The sequence below is a fragment of the Urocitellus parryii genome, chromosome 4 (assembly GCF_045843805.1).
Source record: "Urocitellus parryii isolate mUroPar1 chromosome 4, mUroPar1.hap1, whole genome shotgun sequence".
NCBI lineage: Eukaryota > Metazoa > Chordata > Mammalia > Rodentia > Sciuridae > Urocitellus > Urocitellus parryii.
In genome coordinates, this window is record NC_135534.1 from 38,279,239 (window position 1) to 38,303,014 (window position 23,776).

Sequence of the window (23,776 nt, forward strand, 5' to 3'; positions counted from 1 at the left end):
TGTGGAACTGTATGAATACCTATATCATTCCTTCAACAATTTAATACTGATTCTCTGGAGTTGGAACAAGGAAATTTTAATATCTGAATATATAACCAGGTTTGAGAACCTTAGTGTAGACAACATAGCCAGGCCCCCATGTTCTTACTACTGAAAACTCAGGGCTTAATTTCTTATACTTATAAATATATTCACTCCAAAGTTGCAAAATAAGTGTTTGGGCAAATTAGTATTATTTTTTGATTAATTATTTCTTTTATTAATATTTACTTTATAAAAAGGAAAAGTTCCAGCTGGGCATGGTGGTTCGCATCTGTAATTCCAGGGCCTTAGGAGGCTGAGGCAAAATGATCCAAAGTTGAAGGCTAGCCCGGGCAAATTATCAAGACCCTGTCTCAAAATAAAAAATAAAAATGTAGAGTGACATTGTGATCAATCCCCAGAAACACATGAAAAAGAAGAAGAACCATCACCAACAATAACGCAAGGAAAAGTCCAAGTTCAAAACCATCACTCATGAGAAAGGACAGCAAGGTGTTGATCTGAATTTATACCTTGCTCAACAAAAGCAAATCTCATGTGGTAATAGCAAAAGGCAAAAGAAGACACTCATCCTCTTGAAGATGACTCTTGAAGAGACTGAGTCAATTGTCACTGCTAGAGGAAAAGGAAATAAACATTGTCCTCTAACGTAAGAACAGAATCTTTCAGTATTACTTTGATTGCAAATGTCAGGTGCCATAATTTGATAAATGTAGTATTAATAATAGCATAAATGTACTAGGCAACAGCAAAAATTGTTAACATTTTTATGGGATTGTTGTTCATAAAGGTGTTGTTTTATGTCTTATTATTTGAATTTCAAAATGTACAACAAATTCCTTAATAATTTTTAACTTTAGAATATTATATTCACCAATGGAATGTTAAAAGACAAAATCTGTTTAAGGTTTGAAAACAGATTTGGAGAGAGGAAAACGAGGAGTGAAATATGGAATATTAACTCACCCAAGCAAAAATCGCTGAGGTCAGCAAAGGAGCATTTGAGCACGGAGTCTTTTTCATTCTCTTTGGGGTTAACTGAAAGAAAGAAGACACATATTAGTTTTGGAAAATAAAAGTAATAGTGACTGAAAAATTATTATTATATTTGATGGACAAATGATGGCCAAAATGAAGAAATTTTTTATGTTAATGTTTGAATTATTTAAAATAAATTTTGATAAGTGAAAGAAATATTTATGCTACATTTAATAATAAATAAATTTAATAATTTATCCTCTTGAACAATTCATTATTGAATAAGGCTGTAAGTTGGCTTTTTATAATATATAGTGGCTTTGCAATATTATTAAGAGATATGTTTTGGTATTTTCAAATTATTCAGGGGAAGTAGCAACTCAAAGGAATCACATGAATAAATAAATGTATGAAAAAGCTAGAGATGAATGAGAAAAACAAACTCATCTTTGAAAAATGGGGAGCATGATTTTATTTTGACACTTGATTTTGCAAATGGTCTAAAATCATAACAGTGTGTCTCTGACAAGCCTATGTGTGTAGAAGATGGCCTAAACTCAGCCAGTTTCTTTAATGTGGCATCTAGCTAGAATGTGCCTAAAATTTAGATCTTGCCTGTCAACATTTTGTTGCAAACACTAGTTCATGTTCATGCAGCCAAATCTTCACTGTTTTATAATCAAGATTAAAATCTTTGGTTTCTCTTTTTGGGAAATGGAATTCTTTATTGATGACATTTTATTTGAACACTGCTTATAAATTCTAACAAGGAATGATTTTATTGACAATAGGCAATGTAAACAATGGCCCTTTGAGATAGTGATTCACGAATGCACTTGGTCTGTCTTCCGCTACAAACAGCAAGTATGTCCAGATTATTATGGGACTGGCCACCTGCAAAGCAAGGAAGGAATAAAAACATTTGGCCAACACTGGGCCTTTCAACTGATTGGCAGAAGGAGGGTCTGCTCTCTGTTCTATTCTAGTCTCCTCTCTGAAAAGCTCTATTAAAACCAGTCAAATGGAAAAAAAAAAAAGAAAGGATGCACTTACTTTTCATAAATTGAACAAGAAAACAATAATTGCTGCTCACCTTGCTCTGCTTTGTCAGCAGAGATTAAAGTTACAGAGGTTGGAGCCTGAGATTCACTCTCGGTTGACTGGAAGAGCGAGGTGGACTGGCTCAAGCTCTTTGAATGAGCATAGCTGTGGGCAAGGCAAGGCAGGGATCTCCTAGATGGTTTCAATGAAGTTTCTTTTGTTATCTCACTTTTGCTTACATTCATACCTGCAAATTCAAAAAGATGAGCTTTATAAATGATCTACTTAGGAGAGGTCAATAAATAATTTTCATATACCATGTAGCATTTAGAACTCAGATTTGTTTCTGTCTTGTTAAGGAAAAACGTTGAGATTTTTGTCAAATACAATTTTTGTCAAATAAATGATTTCTGAGAAATAATAGTTTCTCTTTCAGTTTGAGATTTCAATATTTTTAAAAAATTTTTTGAAAAAAGAAAATGGAAATCCAGGGAGTTATAACAACGATAATTTGTATTGTCTTTGCATAAACCTAACCATTTAGATTTTCGAGTAGTGAAATAAATAAAACCTAACACATTCAAATTACTATTGCTAAGGAGAGCCCTTCTTTCTCTACCACTTAACTACAAACATAATGCATTAATAGTGATTGTTACAATTTGGATCTGGAATGCTCCCCAAAGGCTCATGTGTTGAAGGCATGGTACCCAGTGCAGAGATGTTCAGAGCTGGGCTCTGGGGAAGTGACTGGATTATAAGGGCTCTGACTTTATTAGTGGAATTAATCCATCAATGTATTCACAATTTGATGGTATTATTGGGAGGATGAAAGAAAGTGTAAGAAGTGGGGCCTACTTGGAGAAAGCAGATCACCGTGAGTGTTTTAGTTAACTTTTTCACTGCTGTGACCAAAGGACCTAACCAAACTGATTGTAAAGGAGGAAAGGTCTATTTAGGGGCTCGTGGTTTAAGAGGTCTCAGTCCATAAACAGCAGGCTCCATTCCCTGGGACTTGAGCTGAGAGGTAGAACATCATGGCAGAAGAGTGTGGTAGAGGGATCCAGCTCACAGGATGATCAGGAAGCAGAGAGACTCCACACCCCAGATACAAAATATATAAGCCCCATAACCACACCCCCAATGAACCACTCTTCCTCCAGCCATACCTCATCTGCCTCCAGTCACCACCCAGTTAATCCCATCAGGGATTAATTCACCGATTAAGTTAAAGCTATAACCCAATCATTGCTCCTCCAAACCTTCTTGCATTGTCTTCCATGAGAGCTTTTGGGAGACACTTCACATCTAAAACAAAACAGTGAACATGCTCTGGAATATAGATTCTCCTTTCTCTCTCTCTCTCTCCTTCCAGGGTGCCATGGCTGGGATCAGCTCTCCTCTTCAATGCCCTTTTGCAGTGATATTTCTGCCTTGTCTCCGACCCAAAGCAATAGGGCCAGCTGATTATGGACAGAAATCTCTGAAAACTGTGAGTGAAAATAAATCCTTCTTCCTTTGAGTTGTTTATTTCAAGTATGTTTGTCACAGTGATCTTATGCTACTGCATAAAGGTAGCAATGGTTTGCCACAAAAGCTTCTGTAAGAGTCTCTTTCCTCCATTAGCAGCAGCCCCTATCACTGCTACACTCCTCTAGCAAAGAATGCCCCCTTTCCTTTCTCCATCTATCTTCATTCACATTATGTCAATCCCAAATCAATCCTCATCCCCAGAATTAATCTCCAAATATTTTTGGAGTCTGTCATTTCTTACAGTGTCTTCCACTAAGACTGCTTCAATAGGTCCTTGGGAATTTACATCCAATGTCAGAAAAACCCACTTAGTATCCTCCTCAGCTTTTTCTATGGAAAATTCATTTTCTTACCCATACCTGGCACTGCCCCTGACCCCCCATCTACAACACTGCTTCCCTTGTAGGCCCTTTTCCTCCTACAACCTCCTAATTCAGGCTATCCTGCTTCAGGTGGAGTAGGTATCCTCCTAATGACTAACTGCCATTTTCAGTCCATTCTTTTTAATCCCTATTCTCTAAAAAAAAAAAAAAAAAAAAAAAACCACACACACACACACAATAACAACAAAAACCCTTATCTCTTGAATTCTTATTTAATTAGGCTATTCATTAACTCTTCCTTGCTACTGTCCCTTTCAAGTTATTTCACATTAACTGTAATAAATTTGGCTTCTAAGACACATCTCTCCTCTATATTATCTTCTGCTTAACATCCACACCATATGTTTCTTGTGTAGCTTTTAAAGTTCCATATACCTCCTGGAATGCACGTTCAATGAAGATATTGATTTTTGTTGTGTTTTTTTTTTTTTAAAGAGAGAGGAGAGAGAGAGAGAGAGAGAGAGAGAGAGAGAGAGAGAGAGAGAGAGAGAGAGAATTTTTAATATTTATTTTTTAGTTCTCTGCAGACACAACATCTTTGTTGGTATGTGGTGCTGAGGATCGAACCCGGGTCGCACGCATGCCAGGCGAGCGCGCTACCGCTTGAGCCACATCCCCAGCCCTGATTTTTGTTGTGTTTATATGCAGTGTCTAAAGCCATGCTTGGCTCCTGAGAGGCATCAACAAATACTTGTTGGCCAAATGGACATCTGAACAGTTGGCTGACTATGCCTATAATCCGAGTGCTTAATTAAGTAGATTATCTCTTCTCTTCTTTGTGTCCACTGCCACTGCCAGTGTCTAGAATGTTGGGTTGTGACTCAGCTGGCTCAATAATCTTATTTTCTCTATAAGTTCTTAAAAACAGAGATTTATAACCAAATTTGCAAAACAAAGGAACTGGATCAACCTGGTGAACTCCATAAAATTCACAGACATAAAACGTTTTTCAGAAAAATGGTTCTCACATTCCTCCTTTCACTGTACCTGCATACATACAGCTTTTACAAAGCTATATCCTGAATTTTCCAAAGTTTCATCCTGAATCACTCCCTAAATAGTTTCAGACTGACATCTGAGTTAAGCAGTTGATACATGTGGTGTCTGCATTATGTAAACAAAACCATGAAATCAACTTACCTCAGTGAATCTCAGACCACATAAGGCAAAGGGTCTGATTATGACTATCAATTACATGTCAGGCTCTGTGGTTGGTGCATTTATTTACTCATTGTGGGGTATATTTCTTTATTCTACATAAGCAAATTATAAACAAATATTCTCATTTAAAAGGCTTGAAATTACAGAGGTAAATAGAATAAAAAGCCAAAATCATTTTCCCTCTGATTCCCAAACTGTCTCCAAACTAAACAAAGCAAATGTTATCACTTACTGATATTTTTTCTGTGTATATGTATATATATATATATATATATATATATATATATATATATATATATATGCATAAGCATGTACAGAAATAGTTTTCTTACAATAATGGAAGTGCATAGTGTGTTGCATTACACATTTGTCCATTTATGATGTCTTGCATATATTTTTTTTTTCATTTCAGCCCACACACATCTATCTCAGACTTTATTTTATTTATTTATTTTTGGCACTGGGTATTGCACCCAGGGGTACTCTACCATTGAGATGCATCCCCAGCCTTTTTTATTTTTAATTTTGAGACATAGTCTCATTAAGTTGTCCAGGCTGGCCTCAAACTAATGATCCTCCTGCCTTAGCCTCCTGAGTAACTGGGATTACAGGTGTGCACCACCATTCCATGCTTACCTCAGACTTTTAAATCTACCTTAAAGTATTCTACAGTATGAATAAACTATAGTTCATTCAATCATTCTCCCATCATTGGACACTTAGGTAATTTTCAATAATTTACTTCAGAAAGAATATTCCTACCAGTATTCTTATACATATGCCTTGTCCTTACACATTATTTATCTAAGAGGAAAGACTTAGATGTAGAAGTTCTAGGTTGAAAGTCATGAATATTTATCATTTGGATAGAAAGTGCCAAATGGTCCTCCCTAAAAGCTTTATCTTTTATACTTCCATGAACTGCTCAAGGGCTAGTATGTAGCTCCGTGGGAAAATGGTTTGTCTCATATTAGTAAAGTCCTGGGTTCAATCTCATGTTTCAAAAAAAGAAAAGATTAAAAACAAACTCCTCCAAAAACAAAACAAAAAACTCAAACTGTCCAAGACAGGATCCAATTGCTTATGCCTTGACCCAATCTATATACCATCGATAGTTTTGATTTTGGACAAAATAAAAAGCCCACAAACAAAACCAAAAGCCTTCATGGTTTTAATTTTCATTTTATAAATTGAGCATGACTTCATCTGTTTTCTAGCCATTTATTATGCTTAAGTGACTAAGCTATTCTGTATGTGTTAGACTTTTTTCTTATTGATTTATAGTCACTGATAGAATTCTATTTAATATACATTATGTGTAATATTTTTTGTTTCATTTCATAATATTCTTATTAGGCAGACATTGTGATTTCTACTTACTATGGGGAAACCAAAACTAGAGATGAAAAATAACATGCCATAGATCACACTAATATGTGAGAAGAAAAGGGGTTTATATTCCAAGCATTTCCTAACACTAAAGTTACCCCATCATAATACATGTGTAAGTTAGTTTGAAAATCCCTAAAACAACATCTATTCACCTCAAAAGTCACAGATATTGAAACGTATCACTCAAAAATTCTATATGGATAGAGGTTAAACACAGAAAGAAGAACATAGATGCACATTGTCAGCCTCTACTATCCTATGAATCCACCTTCCTGATATCTGATTCTCTATAATAAAATAAATTTCAATTTTAGTAGCTAAATGGTGACGCAGATAACGCAAATTCCAAAGTATATAGAGAATTCATGTAATAAATGTTTGCCTTATAGTTATTTATCTTAATTTCACTTTTGAAACGGAGTAGAATTAGGGTCATCATAGTAGGTAAAAAATTGAGGAGAGATATATTTTTCATAATTATTTTTATCATAACAAAAATAGCTACATTTCACTCACATGGGTCAGGTCATTAATTTGTAAAAATCTTATTTTGTAGTCATTTCATGAATAAGCCCCAAGTGTCCAAGGATCTCTCCAAACACGTGAATTCAAATAAAATCAAGCAAAGAAACCAAGATGCATGGCTCTTTAAGGCCAATAAAAATTTTGAAATAGAGTAAAAGAGACAGTCGTTGAAATGGGTTCTACCAAAATAAGATATGATTGAACAGATGAAATTCAGATAAATCTAGGAGTGATTATTTTTATCTTTTCCTTTATAGAAACATGTTTTTATTATTTTTACAGTAATTCTCAATGAGCAAATGTAACCTACAAGAGGATGCAAGAAAGAAATGTGAATTTACTAGAAGAATAGCAACTGGTCCCTTAGCTCTCTGGAACCCTGTAATGATAAGGACAGAACATTTTGTAGAGGAATTCTCCAAGGTATGCTGAGTTTCCATCAAAATACTAAATAATTAACTTTAGTTGAGGGCCAATAAATGCTTTCTATCCATCCCAGGAAGAGTATAGAGGAAAACTCTGCTAGTAAGTTTTTATGCCAATGAATACTTTTTAATATGATATTGTACTTCTTTAAATTTAAGAAACATTTATAGTGTGGGGGATGGGGGGGGCACTGTGGTGCATGTCTGTAACTCCAGCTACCCTGAACATGGAAGCAGGAGGCTCACAAGCTTGAGGCCACCCTGGACAAGTCAGTGAGACCTTGCTTCAAGTTAAAATTAAAGCAAGAGTGAAGAGTTGGGCATGTAGCTCAGTGGTAGAGTGCTTATCTAGCCAGTTGGAGGCCCTAGGTTAAATCTAATACTAAGAAAAACAAACAAACAATAACACACTAATATATAATGTTAAGCGATTAGATTTCTGTTTCTCGGTCCTAGTCCAGACTATGACAATTAAGGATAAATAAATGAATAAATCCCCAGAGAACATCAGTCCATGTTTTCCCCACCTAGAGTGCACCAGCGGCTTCCTATCCTTTCTTGCTTACTACACTGCAAATAGAGTTTTCTCCATTATTATAAATAAAAAATTCTTAGCCTTTTACTCTAACAGAGAACAAGCGTAAAAAATTAATACTTATTTGGGATAAGAGGAGATGCACAGATAAAGGCAGAGATGGTTGATGGTGTAGCTGTTGGACCAAGAGTGACTGCTCTCTGTATTTCCTGAGCCTTGAGTGCTCTAACAGCCTTGACAGGCAATCAGTCTTAACACTATAAGGCTTGAGAGCTTAGTTCAGAGGTAGAGTGCTTGCCTAGCACTCATGAGGCCCAAGGTTCTATTCCCAGTACCATAGATAAACAAAAACAAAACCAGATAGTAATAATATAAAACTTTCCATGAGCTAACAATGCACATAACTGAGTTACACATAAAAGTATCAACATGATTTTCCAAGACTGGTTTTCTTTCATCTAGTTATTACATCATTTCTTTAATAATTCCAAAATTTCTTGATTTCTTTCTCTAGGCCTGTCCTTACCTTCCCTTTTTTTTGAGGATATAAAATGGTGCCCACTCAGGGGAAACATATACATAAGCAAAGTGACTGGATCCAATAAAAGAATGCACAGGGTATTATAAAATCACCCACAAAGAACCCTGAAACCAGGTAGTAGCATCAGCAAAGCCATCAAAAGACCTGATTCTTTTTGATGTTTCCTTTTCCTAAGTTTTTATTTATTTATAATTATTGGCTTTAACACAATTTCTTCAAAAGATTACGTACATAAGATGAGAAAGTCCACAGAAGATACTACATAAATCCATTACTGCTGAACATATTTGTTAAATGCAGCACTTAAAGGAAATAGAGAAAATAACAGTAAAGATGAAGCAAAGATCCTCCCAAAACGCCCTTCATTTTCCTTCCCAAGTGTCTTTTGTGAAGCGCTTTCTCATATCCTGAGCTATCAAAAATTTCCAAAGCTATCTCACAGATCATCTTTTCTAAAAACCAATGCAATCTAAGCCGAAAGTCTGATATTCTATACTGTTCTCAAGGCTCAAGGGCACAAAGTTCCTTTCAAAGTTTCTCATTCAATGTCATCACACTTCTGCTTTGCATTTCCAACAGTATCTGCTCTTTGCTTAGCATTATTAAAAATTATCCCCAAAGCATATTCAGGCTTTTTTACTTCTATATTCCCAAGTTCTATCCCTTTTCTTCTATACATTCAATGCATACACATGAATAACATTAGATAATTACCCATTTAAAGCTAATCACTAGAAAACAGGTCAGAGTAAGTGTCAGTTTTTCTAGGCATACACTGTTCCAGAGTTCAACGATAAACCTATAAGACTGCAGAAAATGTGTCATATCCTATATTTGGAACATATTTTTCTAAAGCAACAATGAGTACAAATTCCAACTGTTCCAAAAGCACATTGTAATTGCTCCCCTATTTAAAAGAATTCGATGAAATGACAGTTTCAGTTGGATACACACAAAAGTTGAAGACATGTAATTGCAAATAAGACATGGTCTAAAGAGGCTTTCACATAATTCATGACTTGAGGATGTTCCCAGGAGGAAGAGTTGTTATTCAGACACCATTAAACTCAATAGGCATTGAGCTGATATGAAGTTCTTAATTGGAAAAACAGATCCTTAGAAAACCTTAAAGGGATGATTCAAGAATAAAGAAAAATTGGTCATTGTTCCCAACAGAAAGAACACATTTTTCAAAACATCTACCCTCTTGGTGAAATTTCTCTTCAAGAAAATGAACTCAGACAAAGGACTCATGTGAAAGAAAAGAAATACTTAGTATGTTACATAACGATAATCTTTGAAAATGAACCAAGTACATTTTCAGAAGAAACCAGAATATTTGTACCAAAAGAACTTGATATTCCTACCAAATGGATTTTAAATCACATCCATAAAAGGTAAAATTTTAAAATAACAAATATTTTTGCATCCTATGTGCTTTAGTAGAACTTTGTAATTTTATCAGAAATATTTGATAATTGGTAGAGTAAGAGTGAGTGGTATCTTGAGAAGCTTGTTAATTTTATAAAATCCAAATATTTAGGGGAGGGAAAGGGGAAATATTGGAAAATGAAACTGATTGAATTATATTTTTATATTGTGTGCATTTACAAATATGTAACAACGAATTCCACCCTAATGTACAATTATAAAGCATCAAAAGCTATTTGGAAAAGATAAAAAATGAATTGTGTTTCTCATGGATCAAGGAGGAATAAAATGATTAGTCCAAATCTAAAAGAAAAAAACTTACTCTTCTATATTAGTGTATATAATGAAAGCATATTTAAATGTGTAATAATCATTGGGAAGAACTGTAGATAAACCATTCTAATTTGTCTTCTTTGTCAAAATCACTGTTCCTCTATTTTCTTTAAAGCAACATTTCTGATTTATTAGTTGATTGTAACATTTTTGTCACAATAACATTGGAAGTTATTGCTAGTGATAAAAGCACTATTTATTGAGTATCTACAGATTGCCAGATTCATCCTGTATGTTATTGGTACTACTAATAATAGTCCTATTAGGACTTATCTGCATTTTACATGTAAAAATCCCCAGACACAAAGGACTTGGGAACTTGTCTTAAATATCACATCTAGGAAGTTTTGGAGCTGAGAACAAACCAATTCTTCACAGCATCTGCCCTTTGCAATACATCATACTATTTATTTGTTTACTCAGAAGCTTTTTTTTACTGTAGTTTGCTCTTCACTTACTTTTTCATTTTACTCTCATTTTGAAAAAGAAAAGAAAAAACTGATGTCTATTGATCAGAATTCTAGGGCTGGTTAAATTAGAGCACTTGAAGAAAGTTTAGTAAAAGAATGTTTGCAAGGGTGTGGCCTGGATTCAGGTAAAACAATAAAGGCTGGTAAAGCTCCCTAGAATTAGCAAGGGTCTGAAACCTTTTATCATTTTTAGATATGAAGGAATAAGATACAGGATCTTGGAGACAATGACAGCTGAGGGAGAGGAAATCTAGCAGACTAAATGCTGGATGGAGGAGTACAGACACAACTAACCCAAAGACTGGCAAGGATCCAGGAGGACAAACACCCAACCTCTCCCTTGTCAGCACCTAGTCTACTGCTCATGGCTACCAATGACCCAAAATAAACAGTAGATGGAAGACATGGAGACCTTTGGTTGTCACAATCCTTAGGTATCTGCTTCCAGAGGCACACAGAGATGTGGGCACATGCTCAGATGCACAAGCAGAGAAATCAGAGAAACTGTCATCATAACCTTTCGGTCTAGAAAAGCAACATATGCACTTTTACCAGTACATAATAAAATGTATGCTTCCCCCATATTGTAAGTACTCTGAGTCACTTAGAAGTAAACACGGAAAAGGTAACTGTGAACTTTAATGTACTTTTAAGCTTGCTTCTTCTGTACAAAACTCTAGGCAGGACACAAAAATGAATAATACATACCCAGCCCTTAAATAAAAGTAACTAACAAAATCAAAATTTATCTCATTCAATTAAATTATACTAGGTTGCTTAAGAAAAGGTCTCTAACAAGTTGAATGCAAGACAGAATACAGAAAGACACAAAGTTTTGAAGGGCTTCATAAGTTAATGAAATTTGTTTTTAAAATCTTGATAATGTAATGAGTATCCTCAAATTTACTTTCATTTCTGTGCACTGTTCCTTAATTTGATATAATTAAATAGAATTTTCCACATCCTAGTCTTTTTTCTTTGAATACTTTGCTTCTTTCCTCTTCAATGACACATAAAGATTATTTCATAGTTACAACCTTCCTTGCCATAGGAAACAATCCATTAGAATTCAAAAAACTCATACAAAATAGACTCACTTTTCTTGCTAAATGTTCTCTGAACAGCTTGTACTTTGACCATAATAGAACTTCACATGTTTACATTAATTTGGTTGTTATTTAGCCTATGTTCTCTCTAGTCATAAAGTATATTCCATGAGGGCAAGATTCATGTTGGGTCAGCACACATAAAATTCGAGTGTGTCCTAAAGGATAGACTGAGAGAAGACCCTATAAAGTACATAAACAAGTCATTCAGCAATTTGACAAGCATTTGTTGCAATACGTGATAGGTCTACTTTCTAGACACTAGCCATGAAAAAAAAATGGATAAAACTCCCTGACTATATTAAAGATTAATATATCAAATGACTCCAGTCATTTGCTCTTCATATTATACTATTCTGAAACTTGAGTGCTCTTATAATCTATCTCCTATAATTCTGCTTTAAGTACAAATGGGTTTTTGTTTAAATTAAATATTCATTTGACAATATCATAAGTAAAAGGTGAATGTTATCATTACAAGAATGGCAAACCATATATTGAACCACTGCAAGTGTTACCTCCATCAACCACCACTGTCGTTAAATTTCTTGCTTCACGCCTAGGACTCTAATGGATTTGCTGGGGAGGAATTGACCTTAGAGTCATAGAAATTCTTGTTGCTTGTAGGAGGTGCTACCATGCAAAGAGCTTTATTTAGGATGTACAAAAAGTAGAAGAAATCCCAGAAGTCACAGCTAAATCTAGAGTGGAGATTTTTCCCATTAAATTTCAACTTAGTCAAGCTCATAAATTCATTAGATAGAGGCCATATAAGACACAGTCTCCTTATTCCTTTGAAATGTCTGATACATTATTTCTCTTTTATATTTCCCCTCATTTTTGCTTCACTTTGTTATGAAGATTTTGCCTAATCAAAACAGGGCTCCTATCACTGACATTTTCTTAATTCTCTTGGGCAACATGAGCTACCACATACCCTGGCCTTCTGTAAAACATCTGGGGTATATCTATTCTGGAAACAATGTGTCTTTCTGTGAGACCAAGAGTTCCCTCAAGTCAAGAACCAACTCTTATTCATTTATGAGATTCTGGATTTTTCCTCCAGTTTTGTTCATAGAGAGGTAGATGGATGGGTAAATAAAGCTGATCCTTTTACTAGTTTATAATACCTGACAATTTTCTTATTTTTAAAATACAAATAATAATAAAGAATTATGAGTGGGACTATTCAATAATTAAGTAAATATAAAGTGCTAGAATAATGCCTGGCATTTAGAATATCTTACCTACCTGTGCTTGCTATTATTTATTGTAACTGAGTCAATGTTATTATGCATATATATGATGTAATAAGATTTCAAGTCTGAACTATAAATATATGGCATCCAGAATGACAAAAGGGGAGCTTCTGGAGTCTTATATGTATAAAAAATAGAAATAGCTCATTTTCCTAAAATATCCATTTTACTTTTAGCACATAGATGCACTATAGAAAACGGGAATCATACCCAAATTAGTATGAAATGGTGTCACAGTGATGTTAGCATAATTTATATAAAAATTTAGTTTTTACATCATGATTCATCACTCATGTTTGACATATAATTATGATTAGAATACTTATGCCTTTACATTTTAAGTATTGTCAAGTCTTCTAATGATGAAAGTAGCTTGTCTGAGAATATAGACCCAAACACGGAAGTACCACTTCCTAAGGAATGCCATAAAACCAGATGTGGATCTTAATGGCTAAATAAATAAATAAAATGGCCTCATTGGGCTGTTTTACAGCTTAGCAGTAAAACACATGCTGAGCATGCACATGGTCCAAATCCCCAACACCAAAATAATTTAAATGTAAAAGACACTAAGCAGGGGAAAAAGATACTAAAGTCATAGAGACCATGGAGTAATAGGCAAACATTTCTAATGTTTTGTTGTTGTTGTTGTTGATAATTTTAACAAATTAGGAAACTAGGTGGAGGCACCTAAGGTATTTCCCTGGAGGGGGTCAGCAAAACAGTACAAGGTAAAGTTTCTGACCATCACTGATTTCTATATTATGCCTTGAGGTTGAAATGTTAATGTAATTTGAGATGATGTGCACAGGTGCCTTGTACAAGGAAAAATCTCACTCACCAACAAATTTAAATGTGACCTTTAAAGACAATCCCTTCATCTGTTTGGTCTTGAGTTAAATGATCCCCCATTATACCAACATGTACCAGTACTGAGAGTTAGAAAAGGTGTGTCAAAATTGCTGCTGCATTTAATTAAGGTTTTTAAGTTTCAGTGAGGGGAAGAAAACAAGTATGTAGAACTAGCTTTTAGGAAAGGAAAGCCACATGGTATTTAGCCAATGGAGATTAATAGAAAAAATTAAATGTTAATCCAATAATGTTCATCACCCTCACCTGTTCCCTTTCTTCCACTGCTTTCTTTATTTTCCTTTCATTCTTCATAAACCTTTGTTGAGCAGATTTCATGTACCAGGTACTGCCTATTCTTCAAGAAATAGGCATAAGAAAAAAAATACAAGTACAAAGACAAGATCCCCTCAAAGAACACACTGAGGAGTTGCCTGGGTTTTTTTTAAGTTTAATAAAATGCTTTTATACATAATGTATTGAGTATCTTATCAATGGTGGTTCCTGACTTATGCACTGGGGTAAAACTCTGTCCCTAAGATATAAGAGCATACTCAAGTTTATGCCAAAGGTAGGTGAGCTTGTCCAGGTGCAGGTTATAACAAGTGCAAAAGGAAAATTTCCAGAGAAAACCTATAAATAAAATTAATTAAGAAGAGGAGGCAGAAAAAGGGGATCCTAAGTAAGGGTTAGAAAAGTGGGTAGAGGTAAGACAAAAGAGAATTTGTATTTTTCACAAAACAATATACCATTATCTATGGGCAAGTGTTTTTTTTTTATGTTATATTGCACAGTGCATTAGTGCTTTAAGGGATGACTGTAAAAAAAGTACTTCCAAATACTTCAAGCTTCAAACTCAATAATGCAAATTGTCATAAGAATGACATTTAAAATTCCTGAAGCTAAGAAACTGGTTAGACTATCTAAAATATCATAGATTTTAAAAAATCACATATCACACAACCTAATTGTAAAATGTTGTACATTTTAAGAGTACCTCTTAGACAAGAACATGCCTTACACAATGGGTCCTGGTGTACAATTACAATCGAGGCTGAGAATAGAGAATGGATGGTAGTACCAGTTCTAGTATGTGGAGTGTATTTGCTATGATCAGATGAGATGCTTGGAGTGGAGAAGCCATTTCTTAAACTTTAATGATAATCCAGATGCTAGAAGATGAAGGCTTGAGATGAGGTGCACTGATTTTGAATAGAAATACTAGGCATAACTTTTACACAAGTACATACTTGGGGTACATGATAATTAATTGTGTCAACTTGATAGTATTAAGGATAATTAGAGAGCTGGCAAGCATTATTTCTGGGTGTGTCTATGAAGGTGTTTCCACAAGGGAGGCTGGCATGTGAACTGGTGAACCCAGTGGTTGGTTGTGGTCCATGGAACAAAAAGACAGAGGAGAGATGGAATTTTGCTCTCTCCATTCTAGGGCTACTGGGACTAGGACACTCTTCTTCTCCTTCCCTTTGAAGTCACGACTCAGTTCTCCATACTTCAGACAATGAGACTTAGACCAGCAGCTCACTGAGTTCTCAGACCTTTGACCTTGGACTGAGAGTTACATCATCAGCTTCCCTGGTTCTCCGGCTTTCAGACTGGGGCTGAGCCCTATAAGCCCCCCAGCGTCATTAGCTTGCAGACAGCCTTTCATGGGACTTCTGACACTATAATCACGAGCCAATTCCCCTTATGATCCTCTCCCATGTGCCCGTGTGTAAACACACATGCACACATGCATGCACGCACGGGCACACACACACACATACCCTAGAGAACACTGAAAAATACAGAATTAATAGATATAAAATTGCTTATTTTAGGAGAATAACTTTTAAAATGACAATGAATGTTAACAACATACTCCCTAAAACATAATTTTAAAGCTAAAAACTACATGAGAAGTCTACTTATTTAGGACTTTGCCACTCCAACTGAAAGATTGTTTAAATGCAATATGTCTCCAAATTGAAGCATCAGTTGATTAATGATATGCATATAAACATATCTTTATGCATCCCACTTTATTAGTCTATTAAATATTAGCATTGTGGTCATGGATCCAGATACTTCAAAATGAAATTTAACAGAACATTTTCACATTTACCTTCATGATACATTACTCTAGTCTCTCTTCCATTCTGGACCTTTGGACATAAATACTCATCTTCCTTATTTGTAGATGCTATAAATATGACCAACTCCCACAGCATAGTTGGATGAATTTTTCTTCTCTATGTAACAAATAGCTTCAACTTTAATGGCTTAAAACCACATGTTTTAGCTGGACACAGTAGTGCCACTTGGGAGACTGGGGCAGAAGCATTGCAAGTTTAATGCCCAACTGGGCTAGACCCTATCTCAATAAAATAAAATAAAATAAAATGAGCTAGGAGTATAGTTCAGTGTTAGAGAATCCCTGGATCCAATCCCCAATATCAAATAGACACACGGATTAACTATTTCAAAGATTCTGTGTTTCAGAAGGCATTGAGAGTTGCTCCTAAGTGAATAGTACAATATTTGAAATGCATGAAAGAATGAATCTATCTTATTCAAAGTGAGAAGCAGCTCATGAAATCAATGTTCAAAAGATAAAAAAATAGGAATTGTGGATTCTTTATACATTCTTATAGAACGTTAAAATTGAATGATGGAAGCAACCACTGTACCAACACTGTATTGGGAATTGATTGAGAATTTCAAGAAAAATGACGATGATTCTAACAGAAAAAACAAAGCAGAAACTGATGTTCATCCGGAACTGCCTTTCTAACCACAACTTCTAATAGGGTTTAAATAAAAATAAATAAGTAGACATTATTTACACATGCCCTGATTCTTTTGTGTTTGGAAATCATGGGAACATGAAATGAAAACAGTCTCATTGCCACCAGTATCACAAATCACCTTGAGCAGGTGCAGATACCCCCCCACTTTTTTTTTAATATGAGGAATTGAACCCAGGGCCTCTTATCCACTGAGCCATTTCCCCAGCTCTATTACTCTTTTGTTTTGAAATACAGTCTCACTAAATTGCTTAGGGCCTCACTAAGTTGGTGAGGTTGGCTTGGAACTTGCAATCCTCCTGCTTCAGCTTCTGGAGCCACAAAGATTACAGGCATGTGCATGTGCTAAGGTACCTGACCAGATACGGTTTTAAGAAGACCACCAGATATATTTGAAACCTTGAATGCTTCCTTCCATGCACCACAGATCTCCTTCATGCAGATGAGAGAAGAAGACTTATTGTAACAAAGACGGACAATGATCTTGGTGAATTAACATGTAGTAATTTGGGGAGAAATTGAAGCAATTAATGATTCTTTATCCCACCCTATATGCCTGGAACACATGCTGCTTAATCTGTTTCTATTTTGTGACTCAAAATAACTATTTTAACTTTTTACTAGATTGGGCAAGATATTTAGGGTTTTGGTTCCCAAGCTATATTTTGTTATGAAGTCAGATATAAACAAGGAGATTTTATTAACAGTTGCTTAGTGTCAAGTTCACAGGAACCTGGGTGTAGAAAGTTTAACCAATCTATTTGTTTGTTTATATTTTCTAGAACTACCATGACCATTGACAAATGACAAATCTCAACACTTAGACCCAAGTCATGAAAATGAAACCTTTGAATGTCTTGAAGGTATCATTGTGAAAATCATATTGCTGGCTTCTCAAAACACATACAGCGTGCTTTTGGTCCATGTGCACAAGAGTAATATGGAACTCCTCATCATTCTTGCCTGCTTCATGGAAGAAGACACCTACTGAGAACAAACCTTGGGTTTAGATTAGGATATAACATTTAAAATCTTACAGTGCTTCTGGCAAGCTGCAGAGTTATACTTCACACCATTGCCAGCAAGAATGAGGAGGAGCAAAACAGTCTGTTCCAACCAAGGAACTCAAAAATGGCATTTAGGTTTTGGCTGAGCTACATGGTCCCAGCAAGAAAACCCCTATTACATCCTGTCCTAGAAGTGGGGAAGTTCTGAGGACTCCCACAATATCTCACAGGTCTATGATGGTATTTTGAAGAACTAAAAATCTGGTCTAATCTCTTCCACACACACACACACACACACACACACACACACACACACACACACACACACACACTGTGATTGGTAAAACCAAAATCTTACTCAGAAGCAATTCTGCGAATAGGTAGAACTGAACTCAAGTACAGTGTGCCAAAGCTGAGCAGTGCTACATCGGGGCAAAACCTGTTTTATATTTTTAGCCTGTCATGAACATTTGCAACCACAGAACTTCCCACTTGTCGCCACCTGCTGCTATTGTTCCTACTTGTGGGTTTCTCCATACTGTGCCAAGGCTAGGAATTTATACATCTGCTTTTGAACATAGTACAAATAATTTATAATTAAACACTAACTTCAAAAGCTTAAGAATGGGGTAAATTATTTCACTAATGCTAGAAGAAAACAGAACATAGTATTGTTTCTGGGTACTTTTTTCCAACCAGTTCAGGATGACAAAATTTTTGTTGTTACTACTACATGGAGTTTTGAAGACAACTGACCTGTAGTAATCATAGAATATTACATTGTTTTCATTAACTCTTTAATTATTATTTTTGTATTGCTAGTAGTTAATTTACCACCTATTGGCCAGCTACTTTTCTTGGTGAAATTTATTTCATAATATAGTCAAAATATGAGTCTTAATTTAATACTGGATTTCATTTTTTAAAATCGTGTTTTGAAAATCATCAAATAATTTACAAATATCAAATGGTATAAGACACTTTTTCTAGGGTTCCAGAGAACAAATTATATGATATGTCAACCAAAGTGGTCCTTCTTTGTCTTGCCTCTGGTACTCTATTTGCCTCTAATGTTGGGACTCAAAAAGTGGACATTGGAAATAGCATATGCTCATGTAGCTAACCCTGATGAGAATAGGTCAGCCATGTTGGACTACACCTGAGAGATAGGTATGTTTTCATTGTTTTTACTCAGGCTTAAAGGGATGTGACAGTGAGATTCAGTGAGATTAGATACAGGCCAGAAGAAAGGAACCTATAAGGCCAGGAGATTTGCTGTTGTTTTATAGTTAAAGCATAGCCCAGTTCAGCAAAGCCAATAATTTCATTCAGAGTTTTGAGGCCAAGTCTCTAATTAGAAAAAAAAAAAAAAAAAAGAAAGAAAAGTGTGTCATTTTTTCCTGGGTGTGTTTTGTCTGTTTTGCATGTATGTTTTTTGTGAATCCATATTAAGGTTTGTAAATAATTATTCTTTTTTTTTTTAAAAGAGAGAGAGAAGAGAGAGAGAGAGAGAGAGAGAGAGAGAGAGAGAATTTATTTATTTATTTATTTTTCGGCGGACACAACATCTTTATTTGTATGTGGTGCTGAGGATCGAACCTGGGCCGCATGCATACCAGGCGAGCGCGCTACCCCTTGAGCCACATCCACAGCCCTGTAAATCATTATTCTGAATCTTAAATTAAATATTTGTCTCATTATAACATGTATGAATCCTCAGGAATTCTATGCTCATATTTTCGTTTTATTATTGGAATTTACATTCTAAACTAAAATATAAAATCCCAAATATTGTCTGAGGGGAAAAAAAGTATTTAAAATAAATACCATTTTCTTTAAGGTACAGGAGGATAGAGTTTGGATAATCCTGTGAAGAAAATGTTTGAGGAATATAGAGCAAGGACTCTTATTATATGGAATGTAAATTAATAAGAAAACAGTTGCTGACCCATAAAATAATTGCTGAGAATGCTAATCATTACATTAAAGCAGAAAGAAACATAAGAATAATTCTTCTAATTCAGTCAAAATCAAATGTCAAAAATCTCAAGGGACTCTGTCACCTCATAAGTTTTTTTTAAGAGCTATCTGAATATGAATGTTCTAATCTTATAACTATAGAATGATAATGTATTTTAAATTGACAGGCTAACATTAAAGAATGTTTTCAAAATCTCTCACATTGTGAGGATACTTAATGCTTTGTTCAAAGATAGGGGAAAAGAGAACATGGGCCAGATTTTATTTTTCTTGCTTTCAAAGAATCACTGGTCCTGGATAGGTTTTATTGCATAGTGTTTCACAAGAGAACAAAAAATAAGCTGTGGAATATTTTACCCATTCTTTGAAAAAGAAAAATGGCCCAATCAATAAAGCGTCATATTTTACAATGGGAAAGATATTGTGCAAACGATTGCAATGTCAAACACAGATTTGAAAGAAGCTATCTAACTAGATGTTTTGTCTCTTTAGTAGACACTGCCTTCATTCCTAATGTAGGTATTCACTTTCATTGAATTTGCCTCCTTTGTTTTTTCTTGCTGAATGGATTAGAGGCCTACAGCACTCAAAGAACCTGCAGTGGATAAAGGAATGACACTGGAAACATAGGTCAGTGTTAGAACTGAAAGTCTATATGCCGCATCTTCAGTCTGGCTCCACAAGGCCTTTCTAAATGCACATGAGTGCATGAATAGATTGAGATATATCTCTCATTTCATTTTTTTTTAAAGAGAGAGAGAGAGAGAGAGAGAGAGAGAGAGAGAGAGAGAGAGAGAGAGGAGAGAATTTTTAACTTTTATTTTTTAGTTTTCGGCAGACACAACATCTTTGTTTGTATGTGGTGCTGAGGATGGAACCCGGGCTGCACGCATGCCAGGCGAGCGCGCTACCGCTTGAGCCACATCCCCAGCCCCTATCTCTCATTTCAGAAGAGCACACTGCCTACTGAAATTCCTACTAAATAAATCCTATGGCATTCCTCAATATGCCAAATGGTGCAGTCAACTCAAGGCAGGTGGAAGAGCATTGGGGGTTTCTACAAAGATTGTAGGCAGGTCTGTTAACATAGAGGCCTTGGACAGGAACACATACACATTTGCCCACACTCACACACACACTCATCTATCCCAAATAACTTTTGGACAATTTGGCTCTACCATGATACTCTGGCTATAGTTTCATGGCCACACGTGGTGGTGGAAGACAAAGGATAGATGGTTTCAAGATGAAATAATTTGGTCTTTAAAATGATTTTTAAAAAATTCCCAACAAAACAAATCAGTGACAAGATTATATTGATCATGAACTTTTAAATTTAAAAAAAAATTCCCAAATCAGGGGATTACTCCAATACTTCATGTAGATCATTTTCCAAAGTTCTAGATGATTCCAGTTTTGAGATTTTAATAATCTATGAGTTCAGTGGTTAAATACTGGTAGTCTCTAAGAGAAGTCTCAAAATATTCATTTCAAATTTTGTTCTACTAATATTTATTCTCTGTATTTAACCTTTTCTCAATTCAATCCTGCTTCTGTGAAGCTGCCAAAAGCTATAAAATCAGTTGGCATAATTTTATAGTTGGAAAGGGGCTATTATGTATAAATTATCTCTATTAAACTAATTCCTATGCTCTGTTTTTAATGGAAATATTAATAAAATACACATTAAAGTATCTAAAGGATATGAAAAAATATAGTTTATGCAAGTAATGCTTTAGGATTATGTTACAAGTCTTTCCCTAATTAAGTAACCAGCTTCATATTAAATTTTTTAAACAAATCTTAAACTAGCTCTCTAGTATATAGAAACAGACTGAAATTTATGCTATTTCTATGGATTAAAATAATAAGATTTCTCCATGAAAACAGAGAGAGTAGACTAAAATTGAAAAATTAGACAATTTTAAGAAAATCCACCTAAATCATGTTCAGAGAATAGTCCCCCCACCAAATTCATGATATATTTACCTTGAAATATTCTTATTTCAGGATTAAAATATACCATGCAGGCAATCTCATTATTATCTCTAGTAAAAAAAAAAAAAAAGGAATAATTTCTTCAGTGGAGCACCTAAGTAAAAAGCATTCAGGAATTATAAATTAATTAATTTGCAAATATGTATTACTGAACTGGGCATTGATCCCTTTGTTTCTTCCTGCTGCTTTAATGAAAACCTTGGGCAACCCAGTGCTTAGCAAGGACTTGGCACTGCTAAAGTATCTAGTTCATGTATGCCATGGAACTGTAGGATTAGGTAAACCTCCTCATGCCATTGTCATTCTGAGGCACACATGTACAATGTTCTGATTGTCATGAGTCTCTGAAATGAACTGCTGGGTTCAGGAACAATTGTGACCACCTAAAACATTCATTCCCAAAAATATAGCGGATTTTTCTGGCTGGTTTTATACCTTTAGAGATTGACAGATCAAACGATGAATGGATATTTAATTTAGAGTAAAGGGGGACATGAAGAATATGATTCTGAATCATCTTCTCTATAATTAAGTATACCTAATAATGCATAAATACAATATAAGTATACTTAATCATGTATACAGTATTATCTTCTTTTCTTCCCTTAAAAGTAAAGTCTATTTCTCTCTAATTTAAATTCAAAAACTGAAGGAAAAACACAGCGCATAATCTGCTTAAGTAGTAAGGTAATTTTTATTTTCATTACAATTCTGATGAGCAAGCTATATCTCTAATTGGACTCACTCCCTTGTGGTTGGGACTATAAATGCTTGTTCATTTTCTCCACAATGGATTGTTCAGTGATTTAAATCCATAGGAAAACAGGAAACATCACCTAGATTTGTGTACACAGAAATACTGCATAGATCACCTTTTTTATGATTTTGATGACTTATGATTTATCTATCAAATTCTTTATTTGGCTTCCTATTTTTGTTTAATCAAATATTATTATAATGAAGATTGTATTCATTAAGGGTTTTCTATACTAACACTCTGCTAAACTACTTACACAGAACACTTTTGATCATGTAAGATGTATACCATTAGACTCATATAACAAGTGATTCAAAAGATAAGCTCAGATAAACTAATTAAATTGCTCTTACTCATAGAGATAGTTGAATGGATATCCAAAGCCAGATTTGTATTTATTCAATTCCTATGGAATTTTCACAGAAGCTCTTTTATTTTTCTATAAACATTCTGAATTTTTAAATTATTATTTCTTTTCTTTAGGGAATGATCAGTATAGAATTTGGAACTACTTCTTGTTAGAGATCATATTAAAAATAAATATAATGATTTATTTGATGTTTACTACAGACTCCATTTTGTCCTGTATCAAGAATCCCTGGTATTCATTGGTGCCTCCTTCATCAGCCCTATTTTAAAATGTTTCCAGGACAGTAGAAGTTATTGTATTATAATAAGTAGTCTCAGAATCTCTGAGGAACAAAAGGAAAGTCAAACTTCAATCTTCCAAGACAATGAAAGTTAACAAAGCAGTCATATGACTAGTTACACTTCAGAACAGAGTACATAAAGTCACATACAATTAAAAAAAAAAAAAGGAAAGGCACAAATAAGGGTTGGTTTCTTAGAATAATCAAATGATCAGAGATAAAAGGAAGGAAGTGAGTTAAGTATGAAAGTCTATACCAGGGCATACATGTTGACAAATATGTTAGCATCTCTCTTGGGAATGACACTAGCTTTTTTGAGAGTATTCTTGAGTGTTTAGAATGCAATCAACAAAGGATAATACTTACTAGAATGAAAAAGTTTATTAGCATGATCAATATATTTAATAATCTGAAAAACACTTTTTTACAACATCAACTTTCATATTACCTAATATTTACACTATGGTTTGCCACCTCAAATAGAAACATTAGTTGAATTTACAGTAATTGTTGGAAAGAGTGAACATGACATAGAACTTTTTCACACTGGCAAACTTCTCAAGTATGTAGCTC

General features: G+C 34.7%; 1 protein-coding gene across 1 annotated transcript in view; it reads right to left on the reverse strand.

Moving 5' to 3' along the window:
• Nucleotides 1-23,776, reverse strand: part of LOC144254234 (anoctamin-3-like) — a 241,274-nt gene that overhangs the window by 19,485 nt on the left and 198,013 nt on the right. The window contains exons 2-3 of the mRNA XM_077797249.1: nucleotides 2,114-2,308; nucleotides 1,009-1,080 (exon numbers count right to left, since the gene is read on the reverse strand). Of these exons, the coding sequence (XP_077653375.1) occupies nucleotides 1,009-1,080; nucleotides 2,114-2,308 (267 nt within the window). The remainder of the gene's footprint in view (nucleotides 1-1,008; nucleotides 1,081-2,113; nucleotides 2,309-23,776) is intronic.